The sequence below is a fragment of the Acanthisitta chloris genome, unplaced genomic scaffold (genome assembly GCF_000695815.1).
Source record: "Acanthisitta chloris isolate BGI_N310 unplaced genomic scaffold, ASM69581v1 scaffold32537, whole genome shotgun sequence".
Taxonomy (NCBI): domain Eukaryota; kingdom Metazoa; phylum Chordata; class Aves; order Passeriformes; family Acanthisittidae; genus Acanthisitta; species Acanthisitta chloris.
The window spans coordinates 5,909-22,560 of record NW_008682581.1 but is presented as its reverse complement, the minus strand read 5'-3'; the positions used below and the strand labels follow the sequence as shown (position 1 = coordinate 22,560).

The 16,652-nt window shown below is 48.5% G+C and overlaps 1 protein-coding gene across 1 annotated transcript in view; it reads left to right on the top strand.

The window, feature by feature from the left end:
- SLC35F3 (solute carrier family 35, member F3) overlaps positions 1-12,957 on the top strand; it is a 46,316-nt gene extending 33,359 nt beyond the window's left edge. The window contains exons 2-6 of the mRNA XM_009078585.1: positions 857-1,076; positions 7,287-7,412; positions 9,855-10,047; positions 11,577-11,666; positions 12,703-12,957. Of these exons, the coding sequence (XP_009076833.1) occupies positions 857-1,076; positions 7,287-7,412; positions 9,855-10,047; positions 11,577-11,666; positions 12,703-12,947 (874 nt within the window). The 3' untranslated portion in view covers positions 12,948-12,957. The remainder of the gene's footprint in view (positions 1-856; positions 1,077-7,286; positions 7,413-9,854; positions 10,048-11,576; positions 11,667-12,702) is intronic.
- The last annotated feature ends 3,695 nt before the right edge of the window (positions 12,958-16,652 follow it).

Genomic DNA, 16,652 nt, shown 5'->3' with positions numbered 1-16,652 from the left:
GCAGCCAGCAGCTCCCAGCTCTGCTGCTGGGCAGGGGCAGGCTGTGTTCAGCCCCATCTCAGCCCTGCCAGCAGGGCCAGGCTGCACCCCATCACCTCCTGTCTCCTGTCGCCTGCCTGTGCCTTCAGGACACAAACTGCTGGTGTTTCCATTCCCTGTGCCAGGGCTGAATGTGCTCAGACGACCTCCTGCATGGGGATTCACAGCATCCCCAGCCTGGACTGAGCACACGAGCTCCTGACTCCCCAGTGCTGCTCCAGCTGATCTCTCTGCGGGTGCCACTGTGCCATGGCCCAGTGCATGTCCTCACCCCAGTGGGAGCAGGCAGCTGCCTGCCACCTCCTCCTGCTCCTGCACTGATGCTGCTGGGGATTTGAGCCAGGTCCCACCCCTTGGGTGGAAAAACCCCAAACTGGGCTCCCACAAGGCTCCTTTCAAGCCCCAGATAGCAGATCAGATGGGCACCAGCTTCCCATGTCTGCAGCAGGAGTGGGGAGCTAGGGGCTTTCCTTCCAGCCCTGGCCCTTCAGCATTCTGGTGCCCACAGGGGTGAGGGGAGGAGGATGACCTTCAAGATGTTCACTGTGAAGGGACTGGTGGTGAGAGTTCACCTCCTGGTGGCACCTCTCCCCTCGCTCTTTCATTGCTGTCCCTCCCGTGTTTGCAGCCCCCACCCCTCGTACCCTGTGCAGATCCTGGCTGTTGCAGCAGAATCTGAAACTTGCTTTTCTTCTCCTCTTTAAGGTCTGTGCCCCCTCTTTCCTCAAAGGAAAAGAAGAGGAGCAAAAAAGCCATATATTTGCTGCGGACTGTGACTGGCTTGTATAATAATGCTGCCTTTCTCTCCTTATTTTAGGGAGTGCTGCCGATTTTTTGGAGACAATGGCTTGACTTTGAAGGTGTTTTTTACCAAGGCAGCACCCTTTGGTGTTCTTTGGACACTCACAAACTACCTTTACTTACATGCAATAAAGAAAATAAACACTACGGATGTCTCCGTGTTGTTCTGCTGCAACAAAGCTTTTGTGTTCTTGCTTTCATGGATCGTTCTGAGGGACAGGTTCATGGGAGTGAGGGTAAGTGATTCCTTATCTCTGTCTCCCTTCTTCCCCCTCACCCTTCTGTCTTTCCTTTACCACTTGCCTCCTGCCAGCTGAGTCAAGCAGCACCCATGCAGACAGCTGTGAGCAGGCACAGAAGTTCCTGTGGAGCAGGGATGCCTCCTTTCCTGCAGCCTGCCCAGGTGCCTGTGAGCTCCTGGAGCCCCTGGCTCTCTCAGCCTGGTGTCTTTGTGCATTTTCCTTCAGGAAAGAGGTAACTTGCTCCAGAACGTGTCACAAAGGATATGTGCTATCTCCATGTTGCTGTGGATGTGTGTCAGCATTTGCCAACCCCTCCTGAGTGACAGTTCCCAGGCTGTGACTATTCCCAGCCCTAGTTGTTTCTAACTGAGCATTCTTGCGAGCCCCAGCTGCACACAATATGTTTCTGGTCCCAACCAAGTAATTTAACAGGGCCCTTACCTTTCTATGTGTGGCAGCAGGCACAGTTATCTTTTGCATCCATGTCAGTCAGCAGGAGCTGCAGAGAGGAGAGGAGAGCTGAGCTGCCCTCGTCCACCTGTGACCAAACCATGTGTATGTGCATGTGTCACTGATGGAGGATTGCTGTCATGCCAACTCATGGGGACTTGCATCTGGCCAGCAGCCCTGGGCTGCTCTTCTGGTGGCACCACAAATGTTTGCTTACACCTTTCGTCCTGTACCCCTGTGTGCAGCAGCAACTGAGCCACATGCAGAGGGTTTATCAGAAAACCCCTCAGCTCCCTGCTGACCCTGCTGCTATTTTGGCAGCCCTCAACATGTGGCATCGTATGGCAGCAGAGTGGGCGGGTGGGTAACTCACCACCACAGGGCTAAGGTTGCTCGTGCCACGGTCGGGAGTAACTATAAGAAAAAGGCACCAGTGGGTCCCTCCTGCCCTGATCCACCAATTAATATTCATTAATGATCACTATTAACAGCAATAACTGTAATAATTCCTATTCCCTGCCAAGTGCTTGAGGAGCTCCCTACTCACCCACCCAGGCAGTGCTGTCAGTGCTCAGAAGAGGTTGTTAGCCCTCGCTGTGTGGAACAACTGAGAGTTAACTTTTTGGGAAGTGTTCCTCTCTGGTAGGAGAGCTTGGCAGGAGAGCTTGGCCAGCCTTTCGGTGGTGGCAGCCAAGAGGCTGCTCAGGGGATAGTTGCAAAATGTACCTGCCAAAAGCCCAGCCTGGCCAGCTGTTGTCTGCCCACCCCCCTGCCCAGGTATCCCTACCCTGAAAACAGATTAACTGGGTTTTGAGTACAGAAGCAAGGGTATCCTGAAATGATCTTGGAGGCACAGAACTGTCACTGTTATCATGATTGGATGTGCTGGCCATTTTGATAAATAAAAAAAAAGGATATTTTTCTGATCTTCATCTCTCTCATGGCACTGTCAGCTGTAGCACTGATGGGACACCAGGAGAGAAGGTGTATGGAGGGGTGACCACTGCTGTCCTGCACCTACAGCTTGCTCTTTGGCCTGAATATGCCATCTCTCACCACTGGATACAGATGCGGTATGGGGGGAAAGAAGCCAACTTGTGTGTAGGGATACCTGCATTGGAATACACATACTGGAGCAGAGATGCTTCTCGTGGTCTCCTGGGTGCATGACCATGATTGAAGAGCCAGGATGGTCAGGGACTCTCCAGCAGCTTCCCGGGCAGGCCAAGTCTTGTGCCATGGCAGAGGGATGAAACCTGCTCTGGATCTCTCCCTTCCCAGAAGGGCAGAAGGAGTGGAAGGAGCAGGGAAGCAGATCCGAGTAGTGGTCCTGGCCATGTCCAGCTGTCCTTCATTTCCTGTCAGCACTGCTTTGGGAAAGCAGCAATGAAGCAGAGAAACAGAGCAGGGCAGGCAGTGGGGCCAGTGTGATGCTCCTTCCATGTGTTCCAGCCCCTCACTGTGGCATGTGGCAGTGGTTGGGGGTGGCAGGGGAGCTTCCTGAGAAACCACTATAGTACCCAAAAAGGAACACGGCTGTCTCCTTCCCAGGTGACAAGCGAGGAAGGGAACTGAGCACAGGGGGAAGGAGTTCACAGGCAGACTGGGCTGTTACCTCTTAAGCAGTTGTGACACCCTGATCTGTGGCAATATGAGAGTGAGGAGGCACTTGTCACCAGGGACTGGAAGAGCACATAGCAGCACAGCAGTCCTGCTGCCCAGCTTCGTGTGGCACAGTGGAAGAGCTGGGGCGCTCCTGTCTGCAGAGGGACATAGCATGGAGTCTTTGGAGAGAGGCATTTTTTCCCCTCTTTCCTCTCTTTTCTGCACAGCCCATGTGAAAAGCAACTGGCAGTGAGGGTGGTGCTGCTGAGGGGTAGCCCTGGGATGAACACCAAGCCTTCTTCCTGGGACTGCCAACCAGGAGGAGGGACAGCTGCTAGGGCTTTGTGGTCCCTCAAGGGCCATGCTTTCTCAGAGCTGCTGACCCTTCTAGAATCACCCTTTGAGAGCATATTTGGCAGACAAGGCTGCAAGGGTGACAGTGCCTTGCCCTAGAATCACCCTTTGAGAGCATATTTGGCTTGCCCAGTGGTGAGTGCCTTCCCACACTCCTGCTCCATGCCCACAACAGCACAGCAGGATGGAAGGGGCTGCAGCAAAGCTCTGACCACTCATTTGGGTGTCTCTGTTCACATCCACAGAAGGAGAGGCCAGGTGAGAAAGACCGCAGCTCAGTGGGGATTAAGCATGTACAAGTATCCTACCTGGCCTTCAGGAGTGCACCTACTGGCTCTATAAGCAATTATATCACAATTTGGCTGGAGTTAAATGTAAAAGCAAGCTAGAAGTTCCCATCCTTGCCACTCAGACAATTCTAAGTCCCTACGTCTCCTGGCCACAGAAGGAGAGGCCAGGTGAGAAAGACCGCAGCTCAGTGGGGATTAAGCATGTACAAGTATCCTACCTGGCCTTCAGGAGTGCACCTACTGGCTCTATAAGCAATTATATCACAATTTGGCTGGAGTTAAATGTAAAAGCAAGCTAGAAGTTCCCATCCTTGCCACTCAGACAATTCTAAGTCCCTACGTCTCCTGGAAGGAAGCTGCTCCCTCTTTCCTTTTTTTTCTGTGCCCAGAGCAACAGCCTGTGAGCTGCCAGAGAAGACACTCACATAATGAAGCTGTGAGTGCCTGAAGCATTGCCTTTGCCGGCCCTGTGGTGCTGAGACATCTGCAAGTAACCACAGGCACCGTGGTGTGATGTGAGCAGCCTGTCACTGTCACTAACAATGTGCTTGATAGACAGGCTGAAAGGCTTCAAGATAAGGCACATGTGACACTCCTGGCATGTCAACAGGGAACTAACAGGTGAGGCCGAGACTCATCTGACATTTGTGACATTTTGCTTGATAGAAGAGGCAAGGACCTCTGTCCCAGCAAAACTGTTTGCAGACAGCATTTATTTGCTTTGATCTTTCGCTTCAGTGTTTCCCTCTGTGCTACAGTGAATACAAAATCTCAGGACCCAAGCAGACCATCACTTTCAAGTGCCTCCTGTGCACATAACATATAGACAAGCACACCTGCCTGTGGGACTTGGAAATAAATATATGCTCAAATCCTGAACTGTAGTCGTCCTTTCCAACCAGGCAGAGACATAACCTCCTGGAAGGTGCTCTGAAATCGATCAGCCCCTGATGTTAAAAGAAAAACTGGATACTTTTCGTTCTGCAGTTCATTAACATGCCCTCCAAGTTTTCGTCACAGAGGCATCACCCATGGGGGCTGAGGCAGTTTGCCTTCACTGATGCACCTGGAGGTACCAGCTGGATGCCACAGCCTGGCGTGTGGCTGTGGCTCCCCCCAGCTCTAGTGAAGGTTGGACAAGCACCATGCAGCTCGGATGGGAGACAGCCACACCTGGAGCAGATGCTACAGGAAACACTGCATCTCCCACTCTTTGTCACTGGTCTGTAGCAGAGGTGATGTTGAACAAAGAGACAGCATTGCCACCTTTCAGTTAAGCCTGAGCCATGTATTTTACAGCTCTACAAAGAGCTGTACTGAGTCAGGGCAAAGGTGCCTCTGCCCCAAGAACCTGCCTCCAGCAGCTGCCTGTAGTGGGCACCTAGAAAAAATCTGGCTAAATAGGAAAAGTCTATAATGATATTTCCTCATGAGACTTTCCAGCCTCCGGCAATTTGAGGCTCAAGGACTTCCTGAGCTGGAAGCAATGTTTCTGTAGCTAATAGTCGATGGCCTTTTTTTATTTCGGTGGGCGTAACCATGTAAACTTTTCACATCCACAGTGTGCAACAGCAAAGCTTTCCTTCACTGAATTATGTGTTGGGTGAAGACAAATCTCTTTTTCATTGTTCTGCACCTGCCTCATGCTAGTCTCATTCAATGACCTTTTTCTTGTGCCTCTGAAGACATGCAGTGTCTGAATTTTTATTTGACAAACTCCAGCACACTGGTGAGAGAGCTGCTGAGCTTCTTCAGTGCTGCCTATCTGAAACAGCCCCACATTGCTGTAAAGCCATGCATCGAGGGGGTTTCTCTCCTTGCCTTAAAAAGAAGCCTGTCCAGGACCATAGGGCCCAGTTAGACCACCACCAGGTTTCCCTTTAGAAATGATGCCTCACAGCTGTGCATGGAGAGACCTGATGCTGACAGGACTGCAAGCCAAGATGCTGTATCTGAACATCTCCAGATCTGCAGCATGCATACCCAGCCTTTGTAGCTTTTACCCCACTCTGATCAGATCATAGATCAGCATCTTCAGAACCTGCTGACCCTTGGCTGTGCCATGCAAAGGGCTGAGCAGCTGGGAGAAACCCTGCCCCTCTGTACCCTGCCGAAGCTGTTCTCATGCAGCGCCTTCATCAGCAGTACAGCAATTTCTAGACTCACATCCCTTCTTGTTGAGATGCTATTAGCAGCTGTATTTTCCAAGCAGTGCTAGCTTCTGCTGATTTGGACCTTTTTGTACTCATATGCCACCCTGCCATTCTACAGCAACACCGTTGGAGAAATTGATACAGTTTCGTTTGCAAAAATGGGGCATTTTTCTCTTAGGGGAAATTGAAGGTGTTGATAGCATGCAGGAGGGATCTGCTGGGTGATAATCTGCTTTGTAGGTGCCCCCTGGCACCAGCCCCAGCTCAACCCAGGGAATAGGCTGCTGGTGCTGCTGAGATGGGGACCTGCAGCTGGTAAAGGGGCTACCCAGCTCATCAAGCACCAGCAGAGCTTGGCACCTAGACTTTCCCCCTGCATCTTCACTGCAGCCCTGGTATCCCTGGTGGGGAATGGGAAAGGTGAGAGGAGGCCATTGCTCTGGGATGTGTAGGCAGCTGCAGCCTGTGGATGGGGCTTAGAACCCTTCTCTGGCTCTGGGAGAGGGGACAGTTGGCTGGCACTTACCCAGCCATGGGTCAAAGTAAACTAATATACCAATCATCTTAGAAGTGCCACTGTGACTGTGCAGCCAAAAAGCATGTGGTCCAAGCGAGGCATCCCTCACACCACTGCAGAGCCAAGAAGCAGGAACATGCAGAAAGCCCCAGAATTACCACCCAGGGAGGCTGGAGGTACCTGGCAGGACAATCCCAGAGAAGCCAGGGTTCTCTTGCTGCCCCTGCTACATCAGAAGCAGCCTGTCCTCCTCTTTCATGAGTGCTCCCTCCATTTGGACGAACCCCTCAGGCATTGCGGTGGGCCTGGCTGGCACAATAAACCTCCTTCTGCTCTCTGAAAGAGAAAACCTCCTTCTGCTCTAAACTGGAAAGCAGTTGCATGAGTTTTATTCCCCTGTTTATTTCTAAAACATTTTGTCTCCAGAACTTCGACAGGAGTTGAAGCATTTCCTGCAAGCTCCATGCAATTATTGTGTATTATTGTTATGCACAGGCTAGTGATGCATGATGATGCCTCCCACTGATGGGGAGACTCAGTGACAGTGATTAAATCCCCCCCTCTTCAACTCAGAGACACTGGGTCCTGCAGTCTGGCCTGCTACACACCCCCAGGGCAGCTGCTCCTTCACAGCTCTGCCTGCGGCTTCCCTGCAGCCAGGAAAACCATGGGGACAGGCAGCATCTGTTCCCCAGGTATCACCCTAGGCTTGCTACTAGTTTTCTACATAAGCATATGATGCAGAAGTACTGTCCTGTCATATAAAGCTGTTTGCCTGGTTTTCGATGTGGGGGTTGTCCAGTAACACTTTCTTTCTTTCTTTGTCTCCAACCAGATTGTGGCTGCTATATTTGCTATTGCAGGGATAGTTATGATGACATATGCTGATGGATTTCCCAGCCACTCCGTTATTGGGATAGCCCTGGTGGTGGGCTCTGCCTCAATGTCTGCTCTCTACAAGGTAAGCCCACCTGGGTCTTCCTCCTCAGAAAGATGCCTGTCACCCTTGTCATTCACTTTAACTGTTCCTGTCTTACTTGCAAACCTCCATGTGCCACATGGCCCTTCTTTCAGGGCTCAGCCATAAACACACTGGTTCTGCAACACTGCATTTAGGTGTTACTTGCATTGATGTTTGCCCTCACTTAGGATAAAAACTTCTTTTTCCTGTGAATTGTCTTCTTCAAGGCTCATGGGTGGATTTACAGGTATCGTACTTTCTTGAAAAATGAGGCTGCTTTTCCATAGATGCTGGATTTCATCACTCTGGAAGCACCCTGCAGAGATTTAAGTTCTTCTTTGAGTCACTTTGTTACCTCCCCTTGCCAGTTCTCCTTCAGTGACATATGTAGCCTGCATTGGGCTTCAAGTATTGCTTGTCATGGAAGTAATCACATGCTTAAAATCCAAAGCACACACCTGTGAATCAATGGTCTCATCCTGACCAGCAACATAAGCTGCACCGTGTGTAAAATGACATGCAGCCTCCTCTGCTGGGCAGAGCTATTTCACTCAGCCTGAGACACATACAGGCATTTGCCTCTGTGCTGCTCATGGTGCTCAGTCACGGACTACAGCAAGGAATAAGCATTTGTAGGGTGTGGTTCACCTACCCTGTCTGGGATGTATACACTAGGAGGAGATGTAGGCATCTCCATCTGGTCTAATGAATTGCACCATCCCAGTCATCCAACAGAAATTGTCCAGGAAAGCCCTGCAGCCATAACACAGTCAGTCCAGGGAGACTCACCAAACTGAGAAACATCTGCCTGTGCCTCTCAGCACTGTGCTGCAATGCTTTCTGCTGACTTTTTCAGATCAGACAATGTCTTACATTAGGAAGGTCATAAAATTTCATACAGATCTTTCCTCTAAAAGAGATTTCCTTGCAAGACCAGGGATGTGGCCCTGCAGACCCAAGGGAGCACCATGGCTCCAGAGACATCTGCAGGCTAACAGGGTTATTCAAGGCTAGAGCCTATCTCTGCCCCCTCTCCCACAGCACTGCTGCTCCTTGCGGGGACAGGGATCTCAGCGCTGCTCCAGCAATGCCCGTGCACAGGGAGGTGGTGGTGGCAGTGCTGGCAGGGCTGGCACTCTGCAGTGTGCCTTGCATGCCAGGACGGATGGAGCTGTCCAGCTTATTGTGCAGTGCATGCTACTCTGCCACTGCTGCTGCCACTCTGCTCCTGCTTTCCACAGTGTGGCTCAGTTTCTATGAGTTGTGCATGCCAAAGGGGCACGTAGATCTGCAGGCAGACACGTTGCACCATGTGCAGCAGAGACACCTCAACCTGCCTCCTACCCCAGACATGGACACTTCAGTCTGCTGTGCCAGCTGTCTGCCCTGCCAGGGGCAACATGCTGTCCTCAGGTGGCAAATAAGGAGTAAGTGGATTTCAGGACATTTTGCTCCAGTGTGCAGAGCAGCAACACAGTTGCACTGGCCAGTGATGGCTGTGAGGTGGTGGAAGTGAGCAGAGCCCTGCGAGCACTGCAGCCCTGCAGACTTGCCTGCTCTGGGTAGGCAAAGGGGAGAGAGGGTGACACTGGTGAGGGGGGCTGTCATTCCAAAACAAACCAGTAAGTCAGAATCCATTGGCTGTCCTGGTTTGCAGCCCCTGGCAGAGGAAATCTATACCCACAGCATCCAACAGATCCTCTGCAGTTCTGTGGTGAAAAACTGATGCAGACCCCAGACAAGACCTGTCCACAGGCGCTCCCCAGATGAGCCACTCACATCCTTTATTTCTTCTGTCTTTTCCCCTTCTCCCACTAACAAACCAAAGTTTCTAAATTCCTCTCTGCAGTCTCATTAGCCAGGCTGCATCTGTGTTCCAGGCTGCTGGGCTGCTGCTATGCTATCTGCCTTCTGGGGATGAGTTTCCAGGGAGAAGGTGGGAGGACAGCCAGACAGCATTGCTCACCACCACAGCACTCCCCAGGTAGCAGCCCAAGGCCTGGACCAGTGATGTCTCATGTCCTCTCCTCCCCCGCCCTGCTCCACCAAGTCTTCTGTTTTTAATGTCAAGTTTTCTGGAGGAGCAGAAAAAACACTGAAGGGTCTCAGCTAGGGTCTTTCCTTTCAGGACATGCACAAAGATTCTGAGTTCCCTTCCTGCATGGACTCAGTTGGCAGCTGCTCCTGCCTGTGTTCCAGGGGGTGTCAGGAGGGAGAAGGGTGGGCCACACAAGCTGCTCTCCAGTTACACGAGCAGCCGTCTCAGGTGTCCGGCAAGCATCACTGCAGAGGTGTTGGCTGACACTGCGTGGCACTCAGCTCCTCGGCGCCAACCAGTGGCCAGTGGGCCGGGATGCTGGGTGCTACTGGAGCCACAACAGGGCACCAGCCCTCCAGGGATGCAGTGCAGGAGAGTTAAACTCATGTATTTTCCTCTTGTAGGTTTTATTCAAACTTCTTTTGGGCAGCGCTAAATTTGGAGAAGCTGCCTTATTCCTGTCTGTGTTAGCTGTCTTCAACGTCCTCTTCGTTACCTGTATTCCTGTCATCCTTTATTTTACCAAAGTGGAATACTGGAGCTCTTTTGACATCATTCCTTGGGGAAACCTCTGCGGATTTTCAATTCTCTTATTGAGTGAGTAGATGGGGGGGGCCTCTCGGTGGAGGAGGGTGCCAGAAATTGGCCACTGGTGTAAGCTGCAGACCTCTCACCTACTGGAGCTGTTTTTTCTCAACCTAATTATCTAGCTTGAGATATCATGAGAGGGTCCAGTTCTAGGTGGCAATGTAGACCTTATTTCTGCTGTTGTTACCAAGCCAAAACATTGTGGTCCTCATTAGAATGTATTGTGGACTAAACTGTAAAGCTTGTCCTAACTCCTGTTCATGAACTCCGTTTCAGAGGCAGGTGACCCTTGCCTGGGCTGTGACAGGAAGCAGCCCTGCCATCAGGGCATTATCTTGGGCTCATCAGCATCCCCAGAGCAAGGAGGTTAGGTCATGCCAGCCAAGGCCAGACTCCAGTGCCTTTGCTGCATGCAGTAATAGCTAATTGCTGCTCCTAAAGAAGAGGAAACTTGAAAATGTAGTGCTGCATAATCCTGATGGAAATTTGGTAGGTGGCACTCCTCTCTGCTGCCCCTGCTTTGCCACAAAGGGAACCCAACTGGGGAGGGATGCCAAATCTAACCTTTAATGGTTATCAGAAATGTGCTGTTGTTCATTGTTAAACTAGATGTGTTGACTTGCTGCCACATTTAGTCCCTAAACAGGATGACGGAACCACATCATTAAAACATTAATTTCTACTGGAAATAGCTCTTTTCTATGCCTGTCTTGAGTCCCAGCTCCTGACAGTTATGACACAATGCTTGACTCCAGAAGTACCTCCAGGTTACTTATGAATGGACTCAATGGAAGGTGTCTGTAAGCAGGTAGTGCAGAACTTGGCAAGCGATCACTGGGGTGTGGAATACGTGGGTAGTACTAGAAGACAGTCAGAGTCCCAGCTCTTGACAAGCTCAGTATTGGCAAGGGTCTCCTGACTCTGCTAAAGTTAATCACCTTAAAACAAGGGTGAATTTGGTCCACAGGAATTATTAATTTATCATGAGACACTCCATGAACAGTGTATGGTATTACAGCAGAGTGATGTTATAATCATTCAGTTGTAATGATATTATAATGATATTATAATTTCATTATATGAAATTATATTTAGCAAGTTCCTGCCTGGAAGAAGGTTAGATTTACAGCATCTTCCACCTGCAGCTGGAGGCACTTTTTCCACAAAAAAGTGTCCAGACAGAAGCTACTGTTTGGCTGAAACCTCCCAGAGGAAGTGTTTAGTCTTTCAGCCAGGCAAAGTGGATCAGTGTAGTCAGAACCACTGCAGATGACACAGAGAGACTGAACCCAAACTTCAGCCTGATCCTGCCACTGGACTTCAGCCGGATATAGATTTCCCCAGAAACAGCAATGTCTCGGGTAGATGGACATGCAGCAGACAGACCTCTGTCCTCTGATATCTTCCAGGAATAACAACAGAAGTTAATATACCTTCTATTTGAACAACAAACAGAGTAACAAAGCATAAATGCTTCAAGTGACATTCCTTCTGTCTAGTTTCACTGTACTGAAAGGCATTTTTCTTTCCTTTTTCAGCATTCAATATTCTACTAAATTTTGGGATTGCTATTACCTACCCTACCTTGATTTCTCTTGGAATTGTACTGAGTGTCCCAGTGAACGCGGGTAAGAATTTCTGTCTTTTGCATCTTAATGAACACATTACATGTGTGGCCTTTCAAATACACAGCAGGGATAAAAGCAAATAGCTTTATTAAACATGTTTTTCATCTTCCCTCAAAGACTTACAGAGATGACACTGATTAAAAATGTATTCGTTATGTGTTAAATATGTATTGCATAATATTACATGAATATTTATAATCCCTAGAATTGTTTTTTACATTACTGTCCGAAGTAGCCTGAGTACTGAAAAGCAAAGTATATTTGAAATCATTCATCTCTGGACTGGAATGAAAACTCACGAATGAAGCAGAAATGAATTCTTAATGATTTCCTCAAGGCAGGCTTAAAACTAAATTGAAACAAATAAAATTGCTTACATTTTAGAGCAGATATGTACTGGTAATTCTGCTTGCCTTCGTAAAAAGCGCTGCAGGTGTTTAGCAAGAGCACTGAACAATTCGATTTTGGGCATGGCCTGGTACATTTCCCTAATAGTTTTCTGAAATTTAGTGAAAGCCAAGAGACTGCAGTCTGAGATGACTGGGCAGGGAAGTGCAGAAGCAACCCTGACCCAAAGCAGAGCCACCTCTCCCAAACCAGGCTCCTAAAACCCAGCATGCTCAGCTGGTGCCACAATGCAAGCAGCAGCTCCCAGCTTCATGCTGTTCTGGCAGACTTGGGTACCAACCGGTGTGACACCCACCGGTGTGCGCACAGCTCAGCCTGTGCAGGGTTTCTTACTCAGTGGGGCAGTCAGGGTGAAAAGAAGAATTTGCACAAAGGAGTTGCTGTGCTGGGGAAGGGAAATGCCCCTTTCTCTGCATACCTGGATGTCAGCATGAGTTCCTGTGCTGCTGGCAGTGGGGACATACCCAGCTGTGTCCTAAACCAGCAGGAAGGATAGTACCCCTGCTGTCACTGCCTCCATGGCCATGTTCTCCTGCTACAGCTAGTCCTTGGAGCTGGGGAGGTGAGGGGGAGGGAAGGGGATACTGCTTTGTCCCACATAATAACACCCATTCAATGTCCCACACAGTTGTCGATCACTACACGAGTGAAATTGTCTTCAACAGCGTCCGAGTAATTGCCATCATCATTATTGGCCTGGGCTTTCTCCTGTTGCTCTTGCCAGAGGAATGGGATGTCTGGGTAATAAAGCTCCTCACACGTCTCAAAGTCCGGAAGAAGGAAGAAATCCCTGAAGGGAATGGAGACATTGCTTCAGGACTACCTAACAAAAGCCGGAGAACTCGCCCCTCCATGTCATCCTTTGCTCATTAAATGCTCTTTTTACCAAAACTTTGTGGTTAACCTTATATATGATGATGCAAAGGTCTTTACTTGGGAAGAAGCACACCTGTCCAACATGGTGTACATACCTGTACAGTTTTGATATGATCACCATCTAAAGCATCGAGTCTTGGCATGTCCAGTTTGCTTGTACTTTTTTCACATCAGACCTTTCACTTAAGTAGTACACTGAAAAAAAACCTGCAAACCAAGAACCTCTCTTCTCTTTTTAAATGAATGTAATATATATAGTCAAAATATATTTGCATAGGTTATTTTCAAGAATGACTTTCATGAAAAGCAGGGCAGACATTTTGAACATTAGGTACCGAATGATGCATTGCACACTGTGATTTAAAAGAAACAAATGCTATGCTACATCACACGTTTATTTTTGACCAGAGCTGTACTTTGAAAGTTTTCAAGGAACAAAAAAAGGGAATCTTTTCAGGGACGGGAAGATGGGGGGGAAGAGTGGAAAGAAGATTTAGAAATCACTCTTATGTAGATGAGCGCATGTTGCGCTGCAAATGAGAGAAAATTCAAGCGCTAAAAATGCTTGCACTAAAGCACTAGAGAGAAAGCAGTCTAGAGCCCAAATCTCCTTATTCTGCATATGACTGTAGTCCACGTTTAAAATCATGCAAGAGAAATCCAGTGCCTTCTACAGAACTCTTGTCTTTATCCACGCAGAACCAGGTCCTGCTGCGAGGCACTTGCAATGGCAGGGCTCAAGCTTGCAGCCCCAAAGGGACCCCAAATTCCCACCGACATCAGGACGTGCCTCCCATACACGCCGTGGCTTCTGTGGGAACATGGGGTCCAGGGGACTGCAAGTTTGTGTGCAGGAGACCTGGTTCTCTTCTCACTTGCACAGGTTCTACCCCTGTGTGGAGCTGCGCTTGATTAACGCCAATGTGAGGAAGGAGAAGTCTTGGTCATGTGTGGGACAACCTGACTGAAAATGATCAAAGGGGCTGGCAAGAGCATGGTTGCTGATGTACAGTCTGAGAGCATGGACTAAGGGGGTGAATCGCCAGTTGCTTTTACTCCATAATTGTGAGTGTTAAGAGTTTAAAATGTAAGATATTTACATCAAATGTAACACTTTTTATGAAACTTGTAAGCACCAGGATGTTTACTTACGCGATTTTGGTTCGCCATTAAATTTCTATCTGTGATAGATCACATGCTATGTAAAAAGTGGGGGGAAAAAGGTTATAGTTTACTATTTTTGAAGTTTACATTGTTGCATACAAAATTAAAAGTGTTCTTTTGAACTGCTGCCATAGCCTAAGGTCCCTGCTGCCATTGAGGTCCTCTTTGTCTCAGGCAGGGGTGGCATCCACTTCAAAACATTTTAGCAAATCAACTTCAGATTCCATTATCTGTTTGGCAAAGCTAAATAATAAAAGATTTTAAATTCAGCCTTTGTCAATGCTATCAGTTTCCTTCTCTTGATTGCACCTTTATTGCAGTTTTACCGTGAGTAGTATTTGGCCAATCAGAAGGGAGACACAATCATCAAAGCAACCAAGGCTGCAACTCAGTGAACTGCTTGCCAGTCTGTCCTTGACAGTGAAGTCTGCTCTAGAGTACCCAGACAAATCTGTCTGGAGGGATGCTGTTAGGCATCAGTCAGGAAACATGTCCAGCAGAAGCAGACCAAAGGAAAAGCTGACATTCTTTGAATGCATCAATGAGCAGCTGTACATGCATATGCTAACAGGTATCTAGAGGCTGTGGGTGAGACATGAGTTTGTACACTAATACTAGACCCTAGTCCAGTCTGTATGTTTGTCCCCTGCATATCTATTGATGATCAGACATCACAGACTCGCTAACAGAGATTACACTCACAAGCAAAAATCTGAGGCTGTGGGAAGATGCTCTCACAACCACTGTCCCATTCAGTGTTACATACCCAAATTTTTCTTTGGGAAGCAGAGTAGGGTAAAGGCAGAGGACAGGAACACAGGTACAACTTTAATAACTGCTTTGAAGGGCACACACAGAGACTTGACCTCAAGGCTCCCAGATTCAAGTTTATTCCATCTTCAGACATATCATTTTGTAATCTTGAAGAATCCACAGTCTTCCCCAAGCCTCCTGTCTGAGGCAAGGCCAGAGAAGAATATACAAACAGTCCTTCCATTTTCCATAGTCCCAATAAGTGTCACCTTCTGTGATCTCATTTTACTGTGTGTTTGATGCAGTCTGGTAGGTATCCAAAAGGCTCTAAATTCCACTGTAAAAGCTGCAACTAATGTGTTTATAACAAAAATGGAAGCATATTTTTTAGCATTTGGTATGGATTGTGGGGTAATTTATGCACCAGAGTGGATAGCAGCATTAGTGAAACTGTGATTTACCAGATGCAACTGTCATTGCTTCTGTTGGCTCATTCTTCCCGAGAACAGGCTAAACACATGCAATGACTGGGTTTTCAAACAGCACTTTATTACCATCTCTCTCCTGAGTGGGAGCTGAGCAAACAAGATTTACCCATGTTAAACAATTCTAAACTACACATAGACAAATTAATTGGATGAAATGACCTCTATTTCTTCAGCGAACACCTTGCCCTAAGTGTAAACACCTGACTTGACAGTAAGTCACTGCTTAGCAAAAGCTTCCAGACAGTGAAGTGCAGGACGTGACTAGGAAAACATCAAGAAAGCAGCATGTCCATATGGTATGTATGTGCATCTCTAAATGCCAAAGCATCACAGGTTTGAAGTTGAGGAATGAAAGGAACTGGAGTTGTTGGCTCTCACCAGAAGGACAAGCCAGAGAGCAGACCCTGCTGGGAAGGCATTAGATGTAACTGGGACACCCTTCAGGTGAAGGCAAGATTGAACATTCCTGATTTCAGACTGTTAAAGGACTCGCCAGGACAAATTCAGTGCCTTGGAGAGGAGGGCTGAGTTGTAGCAGGCTCTCCTGCCTGCCTTCATAGGCCAAAGCACCAGGTGCAATCTCTGCAGCAACCTGCAAGTCAGACCCACAGCTGGCTTGCATGGACCCCACACTGCTCTCCAGGGCTGTACCTGCTTTGCAGCAGAGAGCAACACAGTCCCAGAACCAGCACTTTTATCCCACCCTTGGCCACCTCAAACCTCCTTCTGAGGCAGAATTGCAAGTCCCTGCAGCATCAGGCTTGCTGCCGAGTGTCTTTGAAGCTGGTCTCCTGCACTGCCCTTGTGTGGCTTCTGCCCTTGCAGAGCACTGCCAGCCACCAGTATACACCTTTGTTCAAGGGCTGACCTGGACTCGCAACACCCTGCTCCAACTTAGCCCTCAAAGTGTCTTGGCTCCTCCAGTAAAGGGAAAAACCAGAAACAATCCAGTGGGCTTGTTGAAACAGCAAGATGAAAAAAACTCACAGGAAATTAAGCATCACCACATCAGCCAGCTGCTAGCTTTTGCTACTGCACAATACAGCAGTGAGGAATCCGAGGAGGGCACAGAAGTTTTCCTCCTCTGTGTGTCTTTGTCCTTGGCCTGTTGTCTATAGTTGTCTCCTGCTGATGCCTGTATCATAATTTTTTATTGCAGCTCTCCACAGCGACTGTGTAAGCCTTTCATCAGCACACAGGTCAGAGAATGGGCTTAGTTTTAAAAGTTTATCCTGTTCTGTCTAGAATGGTTGTATTCATAACAGTAGTCTTCAGAAAATAGCCACGAAAGGCAGAA